At 49.0% G+C, this 25,645-nt stretch overlaps 1 protein-coding gene and 1 long non-coding RNA gene across 3 annotated transcripts in view; one reads left to right on the forward strand and one right to left on the reverse strand.

The window, feature by feature from the left end:
• Positions 1 to 18,338, reverse strand: part of CHST7 (carbohydrate sulfotransferase 7) — a 29,394-nt gene extending 11,056 nt beyond the window's left edge. Inside the window, exon 1 of the mRNA XM_072815779.1 lies at positions 16,458 to 18,338. Coding sequence (XP_072671880.1) covers positions 16,490 to 17,950 — 1,461 coding nt within the window. The 5' untranslated portion in view covers positions 17,951 to 18,338 and the 3' untranslated portion in view covers positions 16,458 to 16,489. The remainder of the gene's footprint in view (positions 1 to 16,457) is intronic.
• LOC140627454 (uncharacterized) lies at positions 2,596 to 3,999 on the forward strand. 2 transcript variants are annotated; one of them, XR_012026182.1, is made up of 2 exons: positions 2,596 to 3,020; positions 3,761 to 3,999. It is a non-coding gene; the product is annotated as an uncharacterized lncRNA (long non-coding RNA). The 2 variants fall into 2 exon arrangements; XR_012026183.1 differs by having other exon boundaries at positions 2,596 to 2,956.
• Positions 18,339 to 25,645: the final 7,307 nt, after the last annotated feature.

Consider the following 25,645-nt stretch of genomic DNA (forward strand, 5'->3'; position numbering starts at 1 on the left):
TGCTTAAGATTTTCTCTCCCTCTCCTTCTGCCCCTCCTCCATGAGTGCTCTTTCTCTCTCTCTCTAAAATAAATCAATCTTTTCTTAAAAAAAAAAGAAAGAAAAGATGCTCGACATCACCAACCATCAGAAAAATGCAAATCAAAGCCATAATAAGATAATGCTTCACACCTGTCAGAATGCCTAGTATCAAAAAGACAAATATTACGTGTTGACAAGGATGTAAAGCAAAGGGAACCCTCGTGCACTGCTGGTGAGAATGCAAACTGGTGCAGCCAAAATGGAAAACAGCATAGAGATTCCTGAAAAAATTGAGAACTACCATACGATCTGGCAATTCCATGTCTGGGTATTTATCAAAAGAAAATAAAAATACTAACTCAAAAAGATATATGCATCTTCATGTTCATTGCCCATTATTTATAAGACCCAAGACATGGAAGCAACTGAAACGTCCACAAACAGATGAATAAAGATGTGTGTGTGAATAAAGAAGATATATATGTATATATACATACACAAACATACATACACACAATGGAATATTAATAATCAGAAGAAAGAATAAAATGTTGCTGTTTTACGACAATACGGATGGACCTAGAAGGCATTATGCTAAGTGAAATAAGTCTAGGAAAGACAAATATCATATAATTTCACTTACACGTGTAATCGAAAAAAACAAATGAACAAACAAAACAGACTCATACAGAGAACAAACTAGTGGTCGCCAGAGGGAAGAGGGGTAGGGGAAGGGGTGAAATAGGTGAAGGGGATTAAGAGGAACGAATTTCCAGTTATAAAATAAATAAGCCACGGGGTTGCAAAGTACAGCACAGGGATGTGGTCAATAATAATTCGTAGTAACTTTGCATGGTGACAGATGGTAACTACCACTTACAATGGTGATGACTTCGTATGTATATCAATGTCAAATCTCATACCAGAAACGAATACGTTGTATGTCAACTATACCTCAATTTTTAAAAACACCTATCTTGTATGATAACAGAAAACAGATAATAAAAAAACTCTGGGTGCAATTAATTTACAGAATTATAGAGATTTCACTCTATCGCTATTTTGAGAAGCACGTGTAAAGGGTTGTTTTAAAAATATGGGGCATCTAAGGGTCAAGTCTCTCCTTAATACTCAATTCACAAAATCACTTGCACTTTATTTTTTTTAATAATAAATTTATTTTTATTGGTGTTCAATTTGCCAACATTACAGAATAACACCCAGTGCTCATCCCGTCAAGTGCCCCCCTCAGTGCCCGTCACCCACTCACCCCCACCCCCCGCCCTCCTCCCCTTCCACCACCCCTAGTTCGTTTCCCAGACTTAGGAGTCTTCATGGTCTGTCTCCCTTTCTGATATTTCCCACACATTTCTTCTCCCTTCCCCTTTATTCCCTTTCACTATTATTTATATTCCCCAAATGAATGAGACCATATAATGTTTGTCCTTCTCCGACTGACTTACTTCACTCAGCATAATACCCTCCAGTTCCATCCACGTTGAAGCAAATGGTGGGTATTTGTCATTTCTAATGGCTGAGGAATATTCCATTGTGTACATAGACCACAGCTTCTTTATCCATACAACAAACTGATCATTTACTTAAAGTTTCAAAGTCTGGGACACCTGGGTGGCTCAGCGGTTGAGTGTCTGCCTTCGGCTCAGGGGGAGATCCCGGGGTCCTGGGATGGAGTCCCACATGGGGCTCCCTGTGTGGAGCCTGCTTCTCCCTCTGCCTCTCTCTGTGTGTCTGTCATGGATAAATAAGTAAAATCTTAAAAAAAGAGATTCAAAGTCAATTGAATTTAAATACTAAAAAAAATAAAGATTCAAAGTCCTACACCAAAGACTTGAGTGTATTTTGCCTCCTTTGCTACAGTTCTCCTGGTATTTATTTTTTTTTTTTTTTTTTTTTTTTTTTTTTTTTTTTTTAAATTTTTTTAAATTTTTATTTATTTATGATAGTCACAGAGAGAGAGAGAGGCAGAGACACAGGCAGAGGGAGAAGCAGGCTCCATGCACCGGGAGCCCGACGTGGGATTCGATCCCGGGTCTCCAGGATCGCGCCCTGGGCCAAAGGCAGGCGCCAAACCGCTGCGCCACCCAGGGATCCCTCTCCTGGTATTTAAATGACCAGCCGGGGACAGGCCCGTGGCGCAGCGGTTTAGCGCCGCCTTCAGCCCAGGGCCCGATCCTGGGGACCCGGAATCGAGTCCCACATCGGGCTCCCTGCGTGGAGCCTGCTTCTCCCTCTGCCTGTGTCTCTGCCTCTCTCTTGTAAATAAATAAAATCTTTAAAAAAATTCCGCGTTAAGGAGGGTCCGCCTCGTGTTGCGCCCGGGCTGTTACACTAGATGCTGGCAAGCTGAATTTCAATAGAAATAAAGAAACTCAAGTCTGCGGAGCAGAGGCGGCGGAGAGGCAGGTACCGGCCGCGGGGCCCCCAGAGCAGCAGCCGGGCACGGACGTCTCCCTTCGCTCCTCCCATCGCACTTGCAGATTTTTTTTTTTTTTTTTTGGCGCTTGTAGATTTTTTTTACCCGCCCTTCGGCCAAGTTTTCCTCCGCCGACCAGGGTGACACCCGCCCCCCCCCCACGCACTTGGCCCAGGTGAGGCCCCGGGCTGACTTGGTAGGTGCTGGGCTGGCGGCGGGGTGGGGTGCGGGGCGGAGATTTCCGGGCATTCAGCAGGACCCGTTATCAAGGGCGACGTCCCTGCCGGCCCATTGTGACCGCCTTCCTCCGGGGCCACTCCAGGACGGACGGGCCGAGCGCGGCGTCAGCCTCCTCCGCGGCTGCTCCGCCGCTCGCTGCTCGCGGGGGCTTGTCCCGACCGCCCGGCCCGGCCGGCCTCGGGGCAGGACGCCGCCACCTTCGATCCTCGGTCCCCGCGGGCCCCGACTAAGCTCTAACCTTGCTGTTTTCACCTCCAGTCGGTGAGCCGGCGGTGCTAAGGAAAACGGAAATGACTGGCAGTGTTTACGGCAAAAGGGCCATTAAGTTAGTGGCGTGTGTGTGTGTGTGTGTGTGTGTGTGTGTGTGTGTTTTCTTTAAGGGAGCTGCTTGGGGAGAATGTGAAAATGATACTTGAAATCCCAGAAATGTCAAAGGGCAAGCATCCCCTCACTGGGACTCTGATGTGTAATAGGAAACATTTCGTTTGCTCACACAACCGCACCCCCCAAACAGCCTGGAGATGGACTTCAATACCATCAGTGTTAGAAATTATTTCCAGACTTTCAATGTGAAAAATTAAGTAGCAGGGCGGGAGCCAGTATATTTGCACCAGTCATACTCTCTTTTTTTTTTTTTTAAGATTTTATCATTTATTCATGATAGACATAGAGAGAGAGAGAGAGGCAGAGACACAGGCAGAAGGAGAAGCAGGGCCCCCCCTGCAGGGAACCCGCCGCGGGACTCGATCCCGGGACTCCAGGATTGCTTCGCGCCCTGGGCTGAAGGCAGGCGCTAAACCGCTGACCCACCCGGGGATCCCCTAATTGCTTTTTTTTAAGATTTTATTTATTCATGAGAGACCTAGAGAGAGAGGCAAAGACATAGGCAGAGGGGAAGCAGGCTCCCTGCGGGGAGCCGGATGCAGGACTCGATCCCAGGACACCGGGATCCCGACCTGAGCCAAAGGCAGACCTCAACCGCTGAGCCACCCAGGTGCCCCTGCAACAGTCATACTTAATACTTATTTTTTATTTATTATTTTAATTTTTATTTATTTGTGATAGTCACAGAGAGAGAGAGAGAATGAGGCAGAGACACAGGCAGAGGGAGAAGCAGGCTCCATGCACCGGGAGCCCGACGTGGGATTCGATCCCGGGTCTCCAGGATCGCGCCCTGGGCCAAAGGCAGGCGCCAAACCGCTGCACCACCCAGGGATCCCAACAGTCATACTTAATACTTGAAACAACTCTCACTTCCGGTGAATACAGAGAATGAGTTTTAATTAAAAATAACAAAAACACGACCTCACAAACAGACAAAACTCTTGGCCTGGGGAGTAGGGGGAGACACCAGGGGAGAAGCCACTTGCTGGCATCTGGGCAACCCATGTGCAGCTAAGCTGCCCCCTACCCCCTTGCTGCTCACAGGAGGAGAAAAGGACTCACTTCTCTGCTTCAGAATTCCAAGGAAAACCAACACATGCGAGACATTGGTCAAGTCCCAGAGTCAACAAGAGCCAAAATTAAATGGCCATCATGTTTCCTCAACAGAACAGGATAAAAATAATAACTGGCTTCTAGCTTTATCATGCCCACCCCCAGCGGAAAAAGTCCCAAGTTTCTGAGCTCACTTGCAAACAAAATGAATATGCTCCAAACCAGTATTTATAAAACTTGGAAACAGCTGACTCGGCCTAGTTGGCTTTTGTTTTTTCCTTTCATTGAGCTGCTCCGAGGTATAATTTCAATCGGCATACATAATTGCTTTTGTGAGTAAAGTCATTCCGACTCAAGTAAAGGAACTGAGTCAGTATCTTACAATATGTGTTTGATTGCCCACCTGCAAATGTTTGTCATCCACCAAGTGGGGGTGTCACAGGTTAGCAAGGGCACGGGGCTGGGAAGTGGTGGAGCTTGGATCTGTCATTCGGGCAGCCGCTGGGCCCCCACAGGAGTGGCCCCTGGTCAACTTTAGGGTTCACAGGTTAGGATGGCTAGTCAGAATACAGAGTCTGTCCCACACTCCAGGTATCTCTTCCTGTACATGAAGGCACTGTCTGCCCTACGCCTCATCTAGCCCTGTCCATGGTTGATGGGTATAAAATGGCCCCATGGCGGTGCCTGGGTGGCTCAGTCACTTGAGCATCCAATTCTTGGTTTCAGCTCAGGTCATGATCTCCGGGCCATGAGATCGAGGCCCACAGCGGGTTCCGTGCTCAGTATGGAGTCTGCTTGAGATTCTCTCTCCCTCTCCCTCTGCACACCCCCTCTCCCGCACATTCATATTCTCTCTCTCTCTCTCAAATAATAAATCTTCAAAAATTTATTTTTGTGCCATTTCAAAAATGGCACAAAGGCCAAGAGCAGGTTCATGCTGGCACAGGATGTCGGAGCAGGTAAATCAGCCTTCCCCTGGGCCCATAGGACTGCCAGAGATTGCCATATTTAGGAGCATGACATGAGTTTTTCCTGAGCTCAAAACTATTTCTTTCTCTCTGTTGAGAAATAAAAATAAAACAAAATAAATTTAAAAGGCATTCAATAATGGTGGGAATTTTGTTGTTCTTTGGGAGGGTGTGTTCATGTGTGTTTATTTTCAGCCCACAATCTCCTTTTTGCAAAACAGTCCCTTTTGCCATCCCTAGCTGGGGAAGGTGGGGGGGGGGGGTGTGCAGAATACCCAGAAAGGCAACAAAAGGGTAACCTTTTTTATTGTTTGTAGAACCTGAAAACTGTATTACTTTCCTCTATTATATCTGTGTTGGCGATGCCCTTTATTAGAGCAAGGAACAGTATCTGCTTTTATGGCTTCTAAAATCCGTATATTCAACATATGCCAGCTCTAGGCTATTTGAAAGGAAGTCCTATTTTTAAAACACTATCTTGCAGGGCACCTGGGTGGCTCAGTGGTTGAGTGCTGGCCTTTGGCTCAGGATGTGATTCCAGGGTCCTGGGATTGAGTCTCACATCAGGCTCCCCGCAGGAAGCCTGCGTCTCCCTCTGCTTATGTCTCTGCCTCTCTCTCTGTGTGTCTCTCACAAATAAATACATAAAGTCTTTAAAAAAATAAATAAAACACTATCTTGATTTTAGTCTTTTTGGCTTAATATTCCCATAATCTCTCTGAAGCAGTGACGAGTCCTTTCCCATCAAGTCAGGTCTCAGGCATGGGGAGAGTGACCTCAAAAGCTCTGGGGCCTTTTCCCCACTGCTTACCTGATCTGTTATATCAGAACTGCTTCCCTTAGCCTCCCAAGTTCGTGCTGGTGGCTGCTCCTAACTTCCCTCAGTGCCTCATCTTCACACAGAAGAACTCACGGTCTCGAACCTGCTCCCCGTACCTCACAAATGTTTCTGGCACCTTCTATTTCTGACTTTCAATTAGGCTGGCTTCTCTGCCTCCAACCCCTGCTGGTTACCCTGACCAAATGACACTAATCACACAATATTAATCTCTCCAAGCTGGCCCTCTAGACGTTTGTGTCTCAGGCTAGATTTGAGACATCTTGCCGCCAGGGCCCAGGGGTTGCCCTGCATCCTCACGGCTCGCCCCGTGCCTTCCGGGGTTCCTTTTAACACCGGCCCGGGAGACTGAACAGAAAGGGCTTCCATTCCATGCACAAACACTTCCATTCCATGTGCAAAAACACATCTGCCTCAATGGCTGTTTCCAGAATGTCGCTCTACGGCAAAGCTCCCAGCCACTCACACTGACTTTCAGGGGGAGGGCAGTCTGCTCACTCTGAACAAGGTCATCCTTGATGGCCATCCTTGAAGTCAACCGTGGTGGCCATCCTTTACCTCCTCTTAACCTCTGAACTGACAAATATCCGCTATGGGCCAATGCTCCAATTTCTCCCCTGCATCCAGCATGATGGTCTTGCACACGAACAGGGCCAGCTGCAGATGTCACACCCGGACGCTGGCGAGGTGCCTGCAGGCTGTGGGGGGAGTGTGTGGGGGGTGCAAGGCCGAAGGGTTCCAACTCTCATGAAGACATCACTGAGCTCTGCGACTTCTCTCCAATTGAAACTGCTTCCTGTTCAGCTCCCAAAAGGCTCGCCACTTCCTTGCGTTCTTGAACTTGGGCCAGGGCTATTCCTTGGTCCCTACTGTTCTTAATTGTCTACTGCACTTAGGCAGAAAGGTTTCTTTGAATGGAGCCAACTCCTTCAGTTCCACCGCGGGGTAAGAAGATGAGGAGCCCGGAGACCTCCCGAAGAGAGGTTCGCTTCTAAGTCGCCTCATTCAGCTGGAAGGGCAGGCCCAGAAAGGCGAGACCGGTTTAGCTTTTGGAGTTTCTGGGCTGTTCATGCGGAGGGCGGCCTGAGAAAAGGCAGACTGAGGAATTTTAAGCCAGCTACTTATAAATATTTTTTAAAAGCATCACTCGGACTATTTATACTACATTTGTATTCATGGGAAGAAAATCTTTACCCAGGCTAAAAAAAACCCTCTTTGAAAACCCTCTGAATCCTGTCTCGGCAACTGCAAACGGGGGCTCCTGCCCTACACCCACCGCCCCCCTGCCCCAGACTACAAAGGGGGCTCTCAGGAGCACAGAGGAAATGTCGGAAGGGTTAAGCTTTATTTAAAATCAGCCAAATCTCCCCAGCGCTAGTGTCCTGAAACAGTGGGGAGTTCAAGTCAACAGGCACTACCCCCTGCCCCAGGACCAGAAGGCCACCCTAACACGGAGCTCGCTAAGCCTGCCCTCACCCATCAGCGCGGTTTTATAAAAAAAAAAAAAAAAATGAGCATTTTTATTTCAAAGTGTATCCGGTCCTTCAAAAGGATCACAGGAATGACGCCTGCCAAATACAAGTGGCCTGCAGGAGGGCTTAAGCAGGCGATTTCGTCTGGTCACCATGACACCAAGGTGTAGGCAATCATTCACCCTCTGAGATGCCCCGTGGAGTCAGAGAAAGCCGGGGTTTGGGGAGGAAGCATTTTTCCAGCCAGCACGCCAGCCAAAATGAAAAAAATTCGGTAAAATGCACATTGGTGAAAGTCTGGCAAACAGGACACTCCCAGAAACAGCTGGTTGGGAGTGAACACTGGGGCCAACTTTGAAGAACTCTACCTCTCAAAATGCAAAACGTGTACACCCTTTGCTACATAAGACCACCCTGCTGGAGAGGTTTTTCTAAGAGATCTACTTGCGCGTATGCACATGACACCATTAAAAATGTAGCAATGAAATGCTGGGACTAGAAACTAGTGAAATGTTACATACTCCTATAGTGTTTTCCTAGGTTTCATTATTTTATTTCTGTTATCTTTGTTTTATTTTTTTTTAAAGATTTTATTTTATTTACTCATGAGAGATACAGAGCGAGAGAGAGAGAGAAGCAGAGGGAGAAGCAGGCTCCATGCAGGGAGCCCGACGTGGGACTCGATCCCGGGTCTCCAGGATCAGGCCCTGGGTCGCAGGTGGCGCTAAACCACTGCGCCACTGGGGCTGCCCTCTTTATTTGTTTTAAACCAATTACATTTTATTTCACTTTTTATTTCACTTTTCAGAAGGGAGAGGGAAAGGAGAGAGAGGGGTAGAGGGAGAATCTCAAGCAGACTCCCCGCTGAGCACAGAGCTGGACAGGGGGCTCGATCTCACAACCTGAGATTGAGATCATGACCTGAGCCAAAATCAAGAGGCAAATGCCTAACTGACTGAGCCACCCAGGCTCCCCTATTTCTGTAACCTTCAGATCATACCTCATAAATAAGATTTTGTCACAACTGGATTTAGTGGAAGCAGAGGCATCAAGTACACACTTCTGAAACATAAAAAAGGCAAGGGAACAGTGCCTTAGAAAAAGTTATTCGTGGGATGCCTGGGTGGCTCAGCAGTTGAGCATCTGCCTTTGGCTCAGGGCATGATCCCGGGGTCCCAGGATCGAGTCCCATATTGGGGTTCCTGCATGGAGCCTGCTTCTCCCTCTGCCTGGATCTCTGACACACACATTCTCTCTCTCTCTCTTTCATGAATAAATAAATAAAATCTTGGAAAAAAAGGTTATTCATAAAAGATCACCAGAAAAACCCCTAAACAAAAGCTAAATAATTCATCATTAAGTTTAATATGAATAGGTACAGATTTAGTACAGTGAGCTAGCATTAGGTTTCTTGCTTAAGCCCATAAATCTTTCCCTAAACACTACTGATCCTCTAAAGGATAAATGCATGAACTTAGCAGTACTTTAGACACTGCTAGCTGCTGGAACATTCCACAGAAAAATGGAAAATAATTTTGTAGGAACATGATGGCAACAGTCAGCAGCCAGTATTCTCACTTTCAAATTACCAAAAAGCATATACAATTTTAGTCTAGGAAAAGTCAACATTTAAAAAAAATTTAGAATGAAAAGCAACCTCCCCTCCCCTCTTTAATGAGCATATAGACACTGAAAAAGTTCCCAAAAATCTAACTGAAAAGTTTACGGAAAGAAACATATGCCCTTATAGTTATTAAATGCAGTCCGTATGGAGACTCTTCAGACACAGGTGCTACCCGCCCTGGGCTGGTGGCAGGAGCCCGTGGGGATGGGACGGAAACAGCAAACACGTTCCCGGGGTGTGAGCGCTCCGGCACCTGACCCACTTCGAGTACTTGTTCAAAAGAGGGATTCAGAATCTGGAACTTGTGAATTCCCTTCACCATCTTCTTCAAAGCCACGTTTTTGATAATCTCATCGTAGCTATCATGTTTCTGGACTTGAGTAGGTGGCAACAGAAATCCATTATGGCCAAGCACCACTACTGCCCACAAATGGTGGGAATGTAAACTGGTGCAGCCACCATGGAAAACTGAGCAGAGGTTCCTCTAAAAATTAAAAATAGAACTGCCATGTGATCCAGGAACTCCACTTCTGGGTATTTACCCAAAGGAAACAAAAACACTAACTCAGGGATCCCTGGGTGGCGCAGCGGTTTGGCGCCTGCCTTTGGCCCAGGGTACGATCCTGGAAACCCAGGATCGAATCCCACATCGGGCTCCCGGTGCATGGAGCCTGCTTCTCCCTCTGCCTGTGTCTCTGCCTCTCTCTCTCTCTCTCTCTCTGTGACTATCATAAATAAAAAAAAAACACTAACTCAAAACAATATCTGCACCCCCATGCTCACTGCAGCATTATTTACAATAGCCAAGACACGCATGGCATCCACCTAAGTGTCCATCAATGACTGAATGATCCATTCAGCCATAAACCAAAAGGGAATCTTGTCACTTGTGAGAGTATGGATGGACCTGGAGGACACTGTGCTCATAAAATAAGCCAGAAAAAGACAAATACTGTATGGTCTTCATTACATGTGGAACCTAAAAAACAAACTCATGGAGAGAACAGGCTGGTAGTTGCCAGAGCCAAGTGGCAGGGGGTGGGCGAAATGGGTGAAGGGAGTCAAAAGGTACAAACTTCCAGGTATAAAATAAACAATTCATGGAGATGTAGTGTACAAACACAGTGACCGTAGGTAATAATATTGTATGGCATATTTCAAGGTTGGTAAGAGAGTAGATCTTTAAAGTTCTCATTGAAAGGAAAAGCAGGTAACTACAAGTGGTGATGGATGTTAACTAGACTGTGATCATTTCACCATATACACAAGTATGGAATCACTATGCTGTACACCTGAAACTAATACAATGTTATATGTCAATTATATCTCAGTTAAAAAAATTAAGATTTTTATTTATTTGACAGAGAGAGAGTGCACAAGCAGGGTGAGCAGCAGGCAGAGGGAGTGGGAGAAGCAGACTCCCCGCTGAGCAGGGAGCCAGATGTTGGACACAATCCCAGGATCCTGCGATCATGACCTGAGCCGAAGGCACATGCTTAACCGACTGAGCCACCCAGGTGCCCCTCAATTAAAAATTTTAAGTAATTAAAATCTAAAAGATCTATAGCTACCCCCAGAAGGGCAAAATATGTTTGAATTTGCAGAAAGCGTTTCTAGACAAATATCACAAGAAATGTATTTCTTCTAGGAAATGCATGTGGTTGCTTCTAGAAAGTTAAGACTGGAGGTTATTTTATATCCCTCTGTAACTGTTAATATTTTCCACCATGTGCTTGTATTATCTCTAAAAAAAGTTTTGGGTGTCAGTTTCAAAATAGAGAGCACCTGATTTCAATCCTCTGGCTGTGTTATTCTGGACAATTACCCAACCTCTCTGGGTCTGTTTTGCCATCCCAAAACAGGGATGCTATGTACCTCATAAAGCTGAGATGAGGACTAACTCCACACAACACACATGAAGCAAGTAACACAGTGCACAAAACAGGCATGCAATAAACATCACCTTCCCTTAGCTCGAGAAACCCTGGAAATCCTCTTAACCTTCGTTCCTACTGGCAAGAACACTAAAGCCAAAAAGGTTTAGGGACTTGCCCAAGATCAATCAAGAAGCAACCAGAAGAGCCAAGCCCTAAAAGCCTGGGTTCCTGAACCCTCACATAAAAATCAATTCCATATGCGCTAAGGAATGACTCTGTAACTACTGTGTGGCCATGCCTCCACTTTGGTAGGGCCAGCCTCCTCCCCTGCCTCACTCACCAGACTTGAGGAGTCTTGATTTTTCCCTAAACACCAAATCCACCATCAACTGAGGGGTCCTACCTGGGAAGACAGCCCCACAGGGGAGCTCCAAGAATGTCTTGATCAAAGGCAGCACTAAAATAATAAGGATTTTAATATGGATGTGTTTTTAAAAAATCTGCTCTCATTATGTGGCTCTGCCACTCAGGTATCTATGTGTACCCCAACCCCATACACACACCTCATCCTAATTTCCAGCCCTCTGGCTTGAATACAGCACCAGATTGGATTTAGGATTGGAAGTTTTTGTTTTTTTAAAGATTTTATTTATTTATTTATTTATTTATTTATTTATTTATTTAAGAGAGAAAGAGAGCATGAGCAGGGCGAGAGGCAGAGGGAGAAGGAGAAGCAGACCCCCCGCTGAGCAGGGAGCCCTATTCGGGGCTCAGTCTCAGGACCCCAGGATCATGACCTGAGCTGAAGGCAGGTGCTTAACCAACTGAGCCACCCGGCACCCCTGATAGGGAATTTAAATAGATTTTGTTGAATGAGAAATTCTATGGGGGGGGACAGTGTTTAATGAATGCCTATTTAAGCAAGAGATCTCCTTCAGGTGACATTTATACATAAGCTGGGGCTTAGTATCCTGATTAAGATAGAATGACTGTGAGAATACTTGGGGATTTGGTGGTAGCTGGTCATTTCTGTTTCTGCTCGGATGGCTTCCTTAGAGAAAGCTTTCTGAACGTTGGGTTATTAGTTTACAGTGCACTTACCTCCTTCCCTAGATTCGTTCAAAGGATTCATTTATCTTGTCAAGAACAAAGACCAAGGTGTCTTAAATACCTACCAGAATGAAATCTTGGGGCCTCCTCAGAACAGAGGTCAAGGGGAGACATGCTGAAAGGGACAGGACAGCACATTTAACTGTCTGGAATAGTAGTGGATGGTGTGTACAATGATGGATTATTAGGTTCTAAGAAGCTAGGGATAACAAAGCATTTAAAGGAATGTGAGAGGGTGATAAATGGAGCTGTGAATCCCTGAAGACGTTTTTCCCTTTCCATATGAACGCCCTCCAGCTGCTTGGAGCCTCATGGCTCCAAGTTCCTTGACATAAATTTCGATGGCCCTCCAGCCCCATCCGGATCTTGTTCCAGTGGCAACAGCCCCACCCAGATGATGAACCAGGACCGGTCCAGGCCACGGTTCTCAACTTTGGCTGTCCAGCTCCATCACCCGGGGTGCTTTCAGAATACCCCAATGCCTGGGCCCCACTCCAGATCAAATGAAGTCAGAATCCCTGGGGATGGAACTCAGGTACTGACATTATGGCTGAGAACCAGGGATCTAAGCCAATCAGGACAAGCCCGTTTTCCCTGTTGCCACTTACTGGGCCAGTGAGGGCCACGTGACCAAGTGCTAGCCAGTGAGAAATAAAAGGATGTCGACTGAGGTGGGGGGGTTGGTTCTGGGAAGGTTTTATTACCAGATCGAAGGAGAGACACACGAGGGAACTCCTCCACCCCTTCCTTACTAGCCAGCCAGCTTCCTTCCTGCCTGCCTCTTAACAACGCTGCGTAGTTGTGAGGAAGTGATGCTCGTTGCTGAGGCTACCATCTTGTGACAGCCGGAGAAGCTGGTGACTGAAAGCCAAGAGGGTGGAAGGGATAGAAAGGGCCTGAGTCCTTGATGACTTGGTTCAGGGTGCTGTGGTCCCCACGCAGCCCTGCAAAACAGTGTCCTGACTCCCTCCCTGCCAAATCCTGGCTGTCAGCTATGGACCTTCCAGAAGTTGCCCAGGTTAATGAGTGTGCAGCTCTCTCCCCTTCGCTGCTGAGCTAGGGGTACCACCAGCTAGACCCCCAAGGCCTGACCTTAACTGCCACCTGCCTGTGCTCACTGACCTGTCCTACGTTTTTCTTTAAGCTCTTCTTTCCAACTTCTCTCTAACTCAGGCGAACCATAGCGACTGCCCTGGCAAGACCTCCAGCCAGCCCAGGCCGCCCTGGCCAGCTTGAGCACACGCGCACACGCGCGCACACACATACACACAAACACAGGCGCGCGCGCCCCATCCCCCACTCCGCTCGCACCTGCGCCGCCGCCGCCGAGGGACCACGAGGGATGTCTGGAAGGAGGGGTCGGGAACCGCCGCCCACTACCTCTACTTCATTGGAACACTCAAACCTCCGCCCAAGGAGAAGCCCAAGCCACCTTCACGTAACATACAAAGCAGGGACCGCAGATTTCCTTCAGGCGCATGCGCGGCCTCCTGCCTGCCGCTGCAGGTGATGACAAGGCTCCCCTATCTAAAGATTCATCCTAACCTAACTAACTAAAAGGAACCCGTTCACCCTTGCTCGGGGACTCAAGGCCTTGGAAGTTACTCCCCCGTGATCTCCTTATTCGACGCAAATAAAATTTCCTTTGTGCAACAACTCCGCCTGGCGTATCTGTGACTCACCACGGAGCAAACTTTCCACCGTGCAGTTAACAGGGGTTTGCGATGAGGCCCGGGGCTGCGGGGGGGCGGGTGTAGATCGGCTGTAGAGTCACCCGCTTTTCCTGTAGAGGTGCTGTAGGCAGCTCGGAGATATTTTATTGATTTGTTCCGTTTGCTAGAGCCTATTAATAATAAAGCTAAGTGTGGGGTAGCCCAGGTGGCTCAGCGGTTTGGTGCCGCCTTCGGCCCACGGTATAATCCTGGAGTCCCGGGATCGAGTCCGGTCGGGCTCCCTGCATGGAGCCTGCTTCTCCCTCTGCCTGTGTCTCTGCCCCTCTCCCTCTCTCTCCCTCTCTCTCTCTCTCTCTGTCTCTCATGAATAAATAAATAATAAAATCTTTCAAACAAACAAACAAATAAATAAAGCTAAGTGTGTTTCCCACCCCACCCCAGCCTAGCTGAGGTGCTAAAGGTGCTGCCAGGGGATCCTAAGTGGGGCCAGGTAAGGGGAAAATCTGAGCTGGGGGGGCGGCGGTGGGGAGTCTAACACCAATGCTGCTCCCCCCTCCCCAGTCCAAGTGACTTTGGGCAGGTTACTTGAATCCTCTGAGTCCCGGATTCCTCATCTGTAAAACTGATAATGGGTGAAAGTAATGACACACGTACAATGCCTAACTCCATGCATGGCACAAGAGGATCCAACCCCTTCCCCAGGGGAGACAGATTTTTTGGAAGGTCATCAGTGGGTCAATAACGTCATCTTTCCAGGAATCGGGAACACCCACATTTTAACAAATCCACTGGTTGGTGGTGACATGGTAAGTGCCTAATAATTCCAGCAGAAGTGTGGGAAGAAGGGCTTGGTCACTAAAGTATTGGAAGAGCCTAGAGCTTGCTCCGAGAAGTCCCTGCAGCCCTGCAAAGGAAGCCTCAGTGGCCTTCCGAGCAGTGGCATCAGTGTCTTGCCCCATAGTCACTGTCACCCACACAGATTCTAACTTCCTAGAGATGCAGATTATACCCTCTCTCCTCCTCTCTATCCTCTTTCTTACCTCGCTCCCGTCAGAGCTCAATAAATGTTAGTAAAAATGAAAACAATAAAGGTTTCTGGGAGATCTGCAGTTCTTAACGCCAGAAAAATACTGCCCAATTAGCCCTGAGAGGCTCTTCCTCAAGCCTGGGCGGGAGGGTGAGGGGCCATTATGTTACTTACATCTGCAAAAACAGGATTAGCAGATGAAAGGATGTTTTTGTTAAGATGTGACGAGTCACCCTGTGCCTTTACCTTCCTTTGCTCTGGAAATCAGGAAAGAACACAGACTTCCTAGCAATTACCCAAACTGGCCAAGAAAACCACTCAATACTGGATTACTGGGAGAAAAAGCAGTCAGCTTCCGAAAGCACTCAGCAACCCTGGTCTATTAAACAACAACAAAAATCCATCTTCATTAACAACTTCAACTTTGTCCTCTGAGCTTCATCCCAGGGGAATACCGAATTACACTAAAAAATAATGAATGGAAACTTAAGTCACTTCCGCCCACCCAGCCGAGCTTTTCCTCCTCCTCTGGCAGCGCAGTGCAGAAGGCTGCCCCCTTCCAAGTCAAATAGTTTGGGTTAACGCGTTCCCATACCACTAACTAGACTGCTAAGGTCACCGTCATGCAGAACAAACTCCTTCCTCAGCCCAACAACGGCGCGGCCAGACACTGACCACATGCCGGGGTCACATGCCCCCACCTTAGCATCTTAGGATGCACGCTTTATAAAAGAGACAGAACACAAAAAGTTGGGGAAGGAGGAGGTCTTTGCACAGCCGAGGCTGCTACTTACTGCCCCTGTAAGGTTCCATCTCTCAAAGGGATTGGGGCTGAGTGCAGAACGCCCAGCCCTAAGGTCTGGCCGGCACTGGAGGAAGCTGATTAGGCAGCTTTTGTGACCTGATGTGGATGGGATATGGTCAAATATCCTGCAAACGCCAGCCGCGCAAGGGGGTGAGGGGCGGGGGGGAGGGCAGGGAGATGCTCCATGAGCCAAGGGAAAGCCAAGTCCACTCTGCGGCGATACCACAGCAGGAGACACACACACGTGCAAAAAACTGTTGCAAGAGAGGCCTGTCTACACCTGTATGCCTGGTCACTTAGGAGACCCGGAGCGGCGCTCTAGAGAGACGGGGGCAGAGAAGTAGGGAACAGATTACGGGTAGGGAGGAGAGTCGCTAACTTTGCACCAAACCCTGCTTCGGGCTTTCCCCGTGCCTGCAAACACTGCTGCAAAGTTTCCCCACAGGTACAGATCGGTGTCAAGATAAAGTCGATCAGCTTCGAAATGGTCCCGGAAATCAGTTACCTTTCATGTCAATTTCCAGTCTCAAGTTCCATTATAGCTGTTTCAAACCTTCTCTACTCTCCTCAGACCTCTTCCCTCCTCTCCACCCCTCTTCTCTCTCCCTCTCCTTGCCCCAATCCCAACGGGTGACAGACCTTAATGCCTACTTCACGGAGGGACCTGGGAGTGCGGACACCTGGGTGCCGCCCCAGGCAAACTTAACCCCTCTCGGGGCCCTCCCCTGGGGAGGGGGCAGCTGGCTAAGCTGGAGATCCCGACGACTCTCTTCCAAATTCTACCAGCGGCGCTTTCCCACCCGCTGGGACCTATTCAGACGGGGTGAGATCTGGGACGGCATCCATCCCCACACACACACTTCCCCCTACAGGCTGGTCTGAGCTCCCCCAAAACCCTTCCTTGCCCCCGTCCCGCCCGGGGCCGCCTTACCCGGATCCGTCCCGGGGGCGCGGTGCGGGGGGCTACGTGGCGCCGTCCACCTCGGCCTCAGGCGGCTTCTCCTCATCCGCAGGCGGCTCCGGGTCGCCCTCCTCTCCGCTGCGAGGGTAGGCCAGCAGACGCATGGCTGGAGCGCAGGCCGCCTCCACCTGGCGCACCTGCTCTCGGCTCAGGCGCTCGCGCCAGGCGTGCACCGCCTCGCGGGCGTCGCGCGCCGACAGGTGGAAGGGTCGGTCGGCGCCGTAGGCCGCGCCCCGCGTCATGTTGAGCGCGAAGGCGTCGAGCGCGGCGAGCGCGCGCAGCCCGGAGAAGCGCAGCAGGCGGCGCAGCTGGGTGCGCGGCTGCCGCACCAGGTCCTCGTAGCGCAGCCTCAGGTAGCGGCGCCGCAGCCAGGCGGGCGCGCCGCGCGCAAACAGCAGGTCGCGCAGCCAGGCTTCGCAGATCACCTCGAGCGCGCCGGTCAGGAAGAAGTCGGCGCGCGGGGCGGCGGGCAGGGCGCGGGCCTGGGCCCCGGGCCGAGCGCCCACGCCGTGCGCCAGCAGCACGCGGTGGAAGCGGTCGCCCCGCTGGCGGGTGCGCAGCACTTGGATGCTCTCGCGCAGCAGCCCCTGCCGGGACTTGAGGCGTGAGTTGTGCACGGCCCGCGGGTCGCGGAAAAGTTGCACCACCTTCAGGTTGAGGCCGGGGTCACGCAACAGAGGCACCAGCACGCCCAGGTCGAGGAGGCGCACGTCCTTGATGACCACCACCGGATACTTGCGGCACTCGGCCTCCAGGGCGCGTAGAGCCACGGGCGGGCAGCTGCGCTCGCAGGCTGCATCTTCGACGAGGCCGACCTCAGCGCGGGCACGGGGTGCGCCGGGGCACAGCGGCGGCGAGCAGATGACCTTGTTGGTCCGCCAGCGAAAGAGCGCGGCCGTGGTGAGATTGGCTGCGCCCGGGGCGCGCGCGGCGGGGTCCCCCGGCGGCGCGTACAGCCGCAGCACCGAGAAGTCGCAGCGGAAGAGCGAGCGCAACATGTCGCGCAGCGCGCCCTGCAGGCTCTCAGCGTCGCCCGGATACAGCGCTTGCCATAGGTGCCACATGGGCTCGTACAAGTAGAAAACGTCCGGGTGCTGGTTAAAGAGCTCGCCCAGGAACGACGAGCCGGTGCGCCAGGTGGCATGCACATAAATGTGCTGCTTCTCGCGGGACAGCGCCTCCCCAACGGCGCCGCTTAGGTTACCCGGGGCCCCGGGGGATTGGCCCGCGCCCCCCTCCGCAGCCGGCCGCGCCTCCCCGCCCTGCTCTCGCTCTCCCGCCGCCGCAGCCTCCAAGCTCCACACTCCCAGGCTGCGCTGCACGCCCGGGCAGTGCCCGGCGCCCTTGTCGCCGTCGCGGCCGCCGTCCAGTACGGAGGGGATGAGCAGCAGCACCAGCGTGTACAGCACCAACAGCAGCGCAAACTTGCAGTACTCCCGGCGCCGCCGCCGCCGGCTCTTCATCGTTCACCGAGCCCCCCACCCTCCGAGCGGGTGGGGCGCCCGTCCTCTCCCCTTCCTCCGAAATCCCGTCCGAGCCCGCTCCTCCGGCCTCCTCGGGCCCCTCTGCGCCGGGGGGATGGGGAGCGGAGCGACCGGGCCCGTGCATCCACAACGGAGAACTTGGGAGACGGTGGTGCTGCTGGCGGCGCCCCTGCCCTCTCTCTCGGCCCCGCCGCTGGGTAGCCGCCTATTGGCTGCTTTGGCGGCCGCCCGCCCCGCCTTCGAGCTCGCCGCTCCTCCCCGCGTCTTTACCCGCCCGGGATCGCCCACGGCCCTGCCAGATCTGGGCGGGGTTGCGGCGGGGTGCGGATGATGGTTGGGGCGCACCGAGCCAGACCCCACCTTTCCCCAGCCGCTCCGTAGTGCAGTCAAGTCTTCATGAATTGACTTCAGGGCAGGGAGGGGCTCGTGTGTACAGAATGTACCCAGTGACCGGACTTGGACCCCACCCGGAGAACTCCGCCGCCTCCCCTGTTTTATGTCCCCTGCCTGGTCAGCTCTGCTCTTGGCAGACGCGCCTCCGTACTATCGAGAGCGGGGCTCCTGGTCGCTATCCACATCCAGCGCCCCCGTCAGCCCCAGGGTGGGTGTTACAGAGGTCTGGATGCGACAACTTCTCCCCTGGGATAAAGATACTCGATTGCACATTGCGCGGTGGGCGGGAGGAATTGGAGGCGCTAACTCCTTCGCGCAGCGCAATTAATCGTTAAGGTGTAGCCTTTGTCAACTTGTTTTGAATTTATTTACTCAGGAGAGACACAGAGAGAGAGGCAGAGACATAGGGAGAGGGAGAAGCAGGCTTCCTGCGAGAGGCCTGATGTGGGACTCGATCCCGAGACCCCGGGATCACAGTCTGAGCCAAGGGCAGATGCTCAACCGCTGAGCCACCCAGGCATCTGGTGAACTTTTAAATGGTGTGTTCCTTAAGGGGTTGACCGCTGAGGGCTAAGCACATTTCTAGACCCTCTGAAGATCGGTTTACTCACTTGTAAAATGCAGATAATCTTTAGCATCTCTGTACCTCCTGTCGTTGTGAGATTTGGGTGTCATTTGTGACCACCGCGTAATCTAGCCTGTTCTGACACCTGAGCAAAAGACATTTACGGAGCTAGAACGATAGGATGTGGACTTCCTCGGGAGCTCAGTGTTTAAAAGGACCCATAAGCAGGACTATGCAATGAATGATGGATGAAAAAGTGACAGGAAGTCCAAGAGGCAGAGTGAGCCTAAAGTTCCCTAAATCCAAAAGAGAACTAAAAGGGATCATTTTTGCTCTATTTCAGTAGGATAATGAACACCTCCTTGGAGGAAGGTGTTGTAAGGTTAATGGAAGATAGAAAGCAAATCTACTCATCTCCACCAGGGGAAGGTGTTCACTTTGGAAAAGTGGGAACATCTCCACAAAGATCTCTAGCCTTTTTAAAAAGATTTATTTATTTTTGCGGGGGTGGAGAGAGGGAGAGAGCATGAGCACCAGTGGGGGGGGGGAGAGGCAGAGGGAGAAGCAGACTCCCCACTGAGCAGGGAGCTGGGTGCGGGGCTTGATCTCAGACCCTGGGATCATGACCTGAGCTGAAAGCAGATGCTTAATGGACTGAGCCACCCAGGTGCCCAATCTCTGGCCTTTTAATCAGAGAAACCACTCCACATCTGAAATCACTAGCTGAAGCATCCTTCCATCTGTCCACAAGTCCTGGCCTTTCATCCATTTGTTCAAATCTTCTCTACCCTCCATCCTCATTGACTGGTACCTCCACTTTATTCCCATTTTTTTCTATTTGGCTAAGAGACCCCAGACCGTTATTTTAATAACACTTCTGCCAATAATCTAAACTCTCTGTCGTTTCATTTACTCATTTAGCAACATCCCCCTGTTAAACCCTGCTTTGGGCTCTCTCTGTACCTGCAAACACAGTTGTAGGTCCTCCACAGGACAGATGGAGTTAAAATCATCAACCTCAAATGGTCCCTAAAGTCCTACACTTTCCATGTCAACTCCCAGTTTCAGGTTCTGTTATGACTATTTCAGACCTGCTCTGCTCTCCTCAGACCTCTGATACCCCCTCTGCACCCCCCTCCCTGGTTTCAGCAGATGAACTTACCTCCTACTTCATAGACAAAATGAAACTGTTAGGCAAGCTCTCACTTTCCGCTATCCGAGCCATACATCCATTTACCTCTGTACCCATCTTTTCCCTTGTGGCAGGGATATTATTTTCCAATATGAAGCTGTCACTTTTTCTCCTTCCCTGTGTTTTTACTTTTTTCCTTCCTCTCCTCTTTTAAACAGGTAGATGGCTCTCCGCTCACCTGAAGGGAGGAATGTGGCTGAGCAGAATGCAAAAAAGTCGCTGGTGTTTCTTTCCAAAAGCCAAAACTCCAGTCACAGAGGGTGTGGTCGGTTTTTTAAATAACCACAAAATTTTCCCCTTCTCTCTCCTCACCCTTTGGCAGTGCCTACTCACACGGACTCTGGGATGGCCTTGTGACTTGCGTTAGCCAATGGGACAGTAATAAACATGACACAAGCAGGGGCTTGAAAAATGTTTTCACCATGGGGAAGAGCCCCCCCAGCTGCTCTTGGGAACCCTGAGATCACCAGTTGAAGAAGCCTGGGCTAGCCACATGGCTTGGAGAATAGGCTGTACTAGCTGAGGCGCCTAGACCAAACAGCCTGCCAACTGCCAGACAGATGAGAGAGGATAGCCCAGACAGGTGTTTCCTAAACTTTAAGGCATCCATAAACCATCCGGGGATCTTGTGAAAATGGGGAAACAGGTCCATTAGGCCTGGTGTGGGGCCAGAGAACCTAACATCCCTAATAGGCTCCTGGGTGCTGCTGCTCTGAGGACCACACTTTGAGTAGGAGGACACTCCATCCTCCAGCCCCAGTCGAGTTGACCCAGAAGACCCACCTAGCTGACCCACAGAATTATGAGAAATAATAGATGTGCATATTGTAAGATACTAGGCTTGGGGTCTATCTGAGCTCTTCCTCGTGGCAATGGTTCAGGGAAGAGCAGATCTCAAGGAGTGGCTCAGGTGCTGTGTGGACCAAAACCCAATGATCCTAAGATCCCAGATCTATGGCACACCCCTATTTGTAGAGAAACCCTAGGAATTACCAAGGCAAACTGCCAGCCCAGCAAAAAGCTCAATCAGAAATAAAGTTGTTTCCAGGGAGGTCCAGGCTTCCAGTTACAGAATGAATCAGTCATGGGGATGAAAGGCACAGCCCCGGGAATCAAATGGTACCGTAGTAGCATTGTATGGTGGCAGATGGCAGCTACCCTTGTGGGGAGCAGAGGGTAATGTAAGCGTTGTCAATCACTGTGTCATACACCTGAAGCTAACATTGTGCAACTATACTTCAATTAAAGAAAAAAGTTGTTTTCTGTAAGCTTATTTCTTTTTTTAAAAAAGATATTATTTATTTATTTATTTATTTATTTATTTATTTATTTATTTATTTGAGAAAGGGAGAACACGAGCAGGGGGAGGGGCAGAGGGAGAGACAGACTCCCTGCTGAGCAGGGTGCCCCGATCCCAGGATCGGGATCATGACCTGAGCCACCCAGGCGCCCCTGTAAAGTGATTTCTATCACACCTAATCGAGTGGACCTGCTACCGCTTTCTCTCTGGTACAATAGAGTATGTCCCAGCACCTGCTATCAGTTACCACTCCTCTTTCCTGTTAATTCAGCCACATGCTCTCAACTATTCTCACCAATGGGCGAATTAAACATAGTTAAATGTATCTCTTAAAAAAATCCCATCAGTTCACACCCTCTTGCAGTACAAGCACTGCTGACACATACTTTAATGAGAATCAGAAGGTGCCTGCTCTAGGCACACAAATTTCAAAAATGGCCTTAAAAGAAGTACTCCTTCCTTCGGGCCGCAGCCCCAGGCCGAAGTGTAGAGCTCAAGTGCCGAGTCTGGCTGGGTTCCAGCCTGGACTTGCATCCCTCTGCCGGGCCTTTCACTGCTCCTTTGTCCTGGCACCGCGGCTTCCTCCGCCCGAGCCTCACAGCCCAGCTCCTTGCTGGAGTTGTTTATACTTGCTCTCCCCCTGCTCTCACCTCCTCCTCGTTCCTCAGCAGGCTCCAGTCTAGATTCCTGCCCCGTGCTGCTGTACAAACAGCCCTTCCTAAGCTAATCAATGGCTTCCATGTTATTGAACCCAGAGGACATCCTCACATCTCATCTTCTTTGACCTGCCGATAGCATCTGACACCTGACAGCTCCCGCCTCCACACTGACTCCTTTCAATTTCTAGGACATCATACTGGCCCCACTCTCCTCCCATTTCACAGCTGTGCCTTCAGAGCAAAGCAAAGCGTTTGGGAGACCAGGCTCTGTAAAACAGTGATCCTACTAGGAGGGTTATTGCAGCGTTATTGTAAGAATTAAATTGTATAAGATGGATAGACATTTCCTGCCCAGACCTCTCCTTGGAGCTCTGGACCTAGAAATCCACTTGCTGGGATGCCTGGGTGGCTCAGTGATTGAGTGTCTGCCTTTGGCTCAGGGCGTGATCCCGGAGTTCCAGGATTAAGTCCCACATCAGGCTCCCCACAGGGAGCTTTCATCTCCCTCTGCCTATGTCTCTGCCTCTCTTCCCATGTCTCTCATGAATAAATAAATAAAATATTTTAAAATAAAAAAAAAATCCAGTTGCCTGCCTGACATTCCTTCTTGGTGGCCTCAAGTTCATTTCAGTGTTAATGTGTGAATGGGGGAATCATCTCCCCCATGATGCAATCAGAAATGTAGGCGTTGGTTTTGGCACCTCCCCCTCCCTCAGCCCCCTTCCCTCAACCCAACCCATTGCCAAGTCAGGTTGGTTTTATCTCATCATGTCCCCTTAATGCATTCATTTTTCTCCCTTGCCAATACTACCACCCAGGTGATCATCCTCTGTCCTATCTCTAAAAACTGCTTAGCCTCTCTCTGTTTCCACTCTGCTGTCCTCTGATTTTGATTTTTTTAAAGATTTATTTGTTAATTTGAGAGAGAGAGAGAGTACTGAGGGGGAAGGGCAGAGAGAATTGCCGCGCTGAGCTTGGAGCCCATGCGGGGCTCCATCTCACCATCCTGAGATCGTGACTTGACCTGAAATCAAGAGTCAGGTGCTTGGTCAACTGAGCCACCCAAGGGCCCCTGCCTGACACTGATTTTGAATCAGTGGTTTATTTCAGTCATGTCACTCCTCTGCTTGGAATCCATCCTGGTTCCACCTGGTCTTAAAGACAATCATGAAGGCTTGTAGACTGACACATTAGGAGTTTTGAATGCAAGAGCTTAGGATGGTGTCGAGCACATAGTAGATGCTCAACAGGTATCTGTTGTCTGCCTGACTGATGGGAGGAAGCACTTTTTAAAAATCTTTGGTCTTTGAAAGCAAACTACTGACTATTTTTATTGAGGGAGTAAGTAATATTAGCAGCAATGACTTTCCAAAAACCATCTTGCTGTGATCTGGTGGATGGGGGTTGAGGCAGAAAGACCTATTGGGACAGAAGGAGAGGAAAACTGGAAGTGGATAGCAGTAGGAAAGGAAGGGATGGATGGAGCTGGGGAAAGCAGAATCTGCAGGCTCAGCTGAGGAAAAAAATGAGGATTTGGGCTGGGCAAATGCAAAAAAAATATTCCTTTTGATTCATTTATTCTGGTACTTTTTCTCTTTTTCATGAGGATTCAAACATTATGAATAGAGGTGTTAAAGTCACATCTTTAATACTTTTAAAACCCTGGGTCTGGAGAACAAACTTCCTCAAAAGTGGCTGGACCTTCCCTTTGCATTTTTTTCATATCTTGATATTTATTCAAAAATATGCATTAAATGCAATCACCTGCTGAGGTTGTGTGAGGCTGAGGAGATATATGGGGAGAAGCACAGTCCCTATCCCTGCTCTCATGACCTGTCCAGCTTAAGAGAGGAGGCCAGTTTTAACCAAATGAGTCTCCCAGTGTGTGAATAACCCCAAACTAGGCCAAATGCTGTGGAGGAGGGAAACCCAAGTTCTGTGAGAGAGCATAAGAAAAAGGCCTGCCTTAGACAGCCAGGGTGTGCATGTGTGTAGTAAACGCTTCCCAGAAGGGACACCCAAGCTGACATCTGAAGGTGGAGATGGACTAAATTTAATGAGGTGGGAATGGAGTAGCAGAAGAGAACATGGCCAGTTCAAGAAACTTAGGCCACTTAGCTATTCTTGCAAATTAATATTTCCATATAAACTTTAGTATCAACCTAAGTCCAGAATAGAAGCTCACAGGTATATTTTATTGAGAGTGTGGTACATTTTAAAAATAACTTAGGGAGGAAAATCGATCCCATGACCCTGGGATCACACCCTGAGTCGAAGGCAGACGCCCAACCACTGAGCCACCCAGGCATCCTGAGAATTATTCTTTCTGACATGGCTTGTCCTATCCATGATAAAGGAATATCTTTCCATTTGTTTAAGACTACTTTTGTTCCTTTCAGAAGTGTTTTTAAATGTTCATGGTATAGATTAGGATATTTCTTGTTCAATTTATTAAGTATTTTATCTTCTTGGTTTCTATTGTAAATGGATTTTTTTTTCTCTAAGATTACATCTGCTACCTGGTTATTGTATACAGAGAGCAGTTGGTTCCTATATGTTAATTTTTGCTGTATGTTAATTTTATATCCTGCTAACTTACTGAATTCTTTCATTGTTTGAGTTAGTTTTTATTAGTAACTCTGTAAAGGTCTCCAGGTGTATTATGTCACCTGCAAATAGAAATGGACTGATGGGATGAGCACTGGGTGTTATTCTATATGTTGGCAAATTGAACACAAATAAAAAATAAATTAAAAAAATAAAGAAAGAAAGAAGTTAAATGACAAGAAAAAAAAGAAATGGTTTTACTTCTGTTTTTCAAATTATTAAGTCACTAATTAATCTCTTTTGTCTGATTCTATTTGCTAACACCTTCAGTTTAATGGTAAATCGTCATGGAGATAATGGGTATCTTTACCTTGCTCCTGATGGTAGCAGAAATTCCCCTAGTGACTCTCACTATGTAAGATGCTAGGTTTAGGATTAAGGTGTGCATACTCACACATCCATACAAATGTTATCATGTAAAGGAAGTATCTATCCATCAATTTCTATTTTCTTGTGTGTTTTTTAAATTAGGAAAGAAAGTTGAATTTTGTCAAAGGCTTTTTAGCACCAAAGGAGACAATCATAGAATTTTTCTCCTTACATGTATTAATATGGTATATTATGTTGACAAATTTCATAATATTGAACCAAACTTCCATTTCAGGAGCAACTCCCAATTAGACATGGAGTATGGAGGATCCCTGGGTGGCTCAGCGGTTTGGTGCCTGCCTTTGGGGCAGGGCGTGATCTTTGAGTCCCAGGATCGAGTCCCACATCAGGCTTCCTGCATGGAGCCTGCTTCTCTCTCTGCCTGTGTCTCTGCTTCTCTCTCTCTCATGAATAAATACATAAAATCTTTTAAAAAAAAAAAGACATGGAGTATTATTTACTTAATGTCATGTTGGATTCTATCTGCTTACTTTGTAGTTAGTATTGTTGTACCAGTATTCATAAGTGATTTAGTTTGTAATTTTCTTTTTCATGCTGTCTTTGTTTTTGCTTTTGTTTTAAGATTTAT

Source organism: Canis lupus, chromosome X (assembly GCF_048164855.1).
Source record: "Canis lupus baileyi chromosome X, mCanLup2.hap1, whole genome shotgun sequence".
In the NCBI taxonomy this organism is placed as follows: Eukaryota; Metazoa; Chordata; class Mammalia; order Carnivora; family Canidae; genus Canis; species Canis lupus.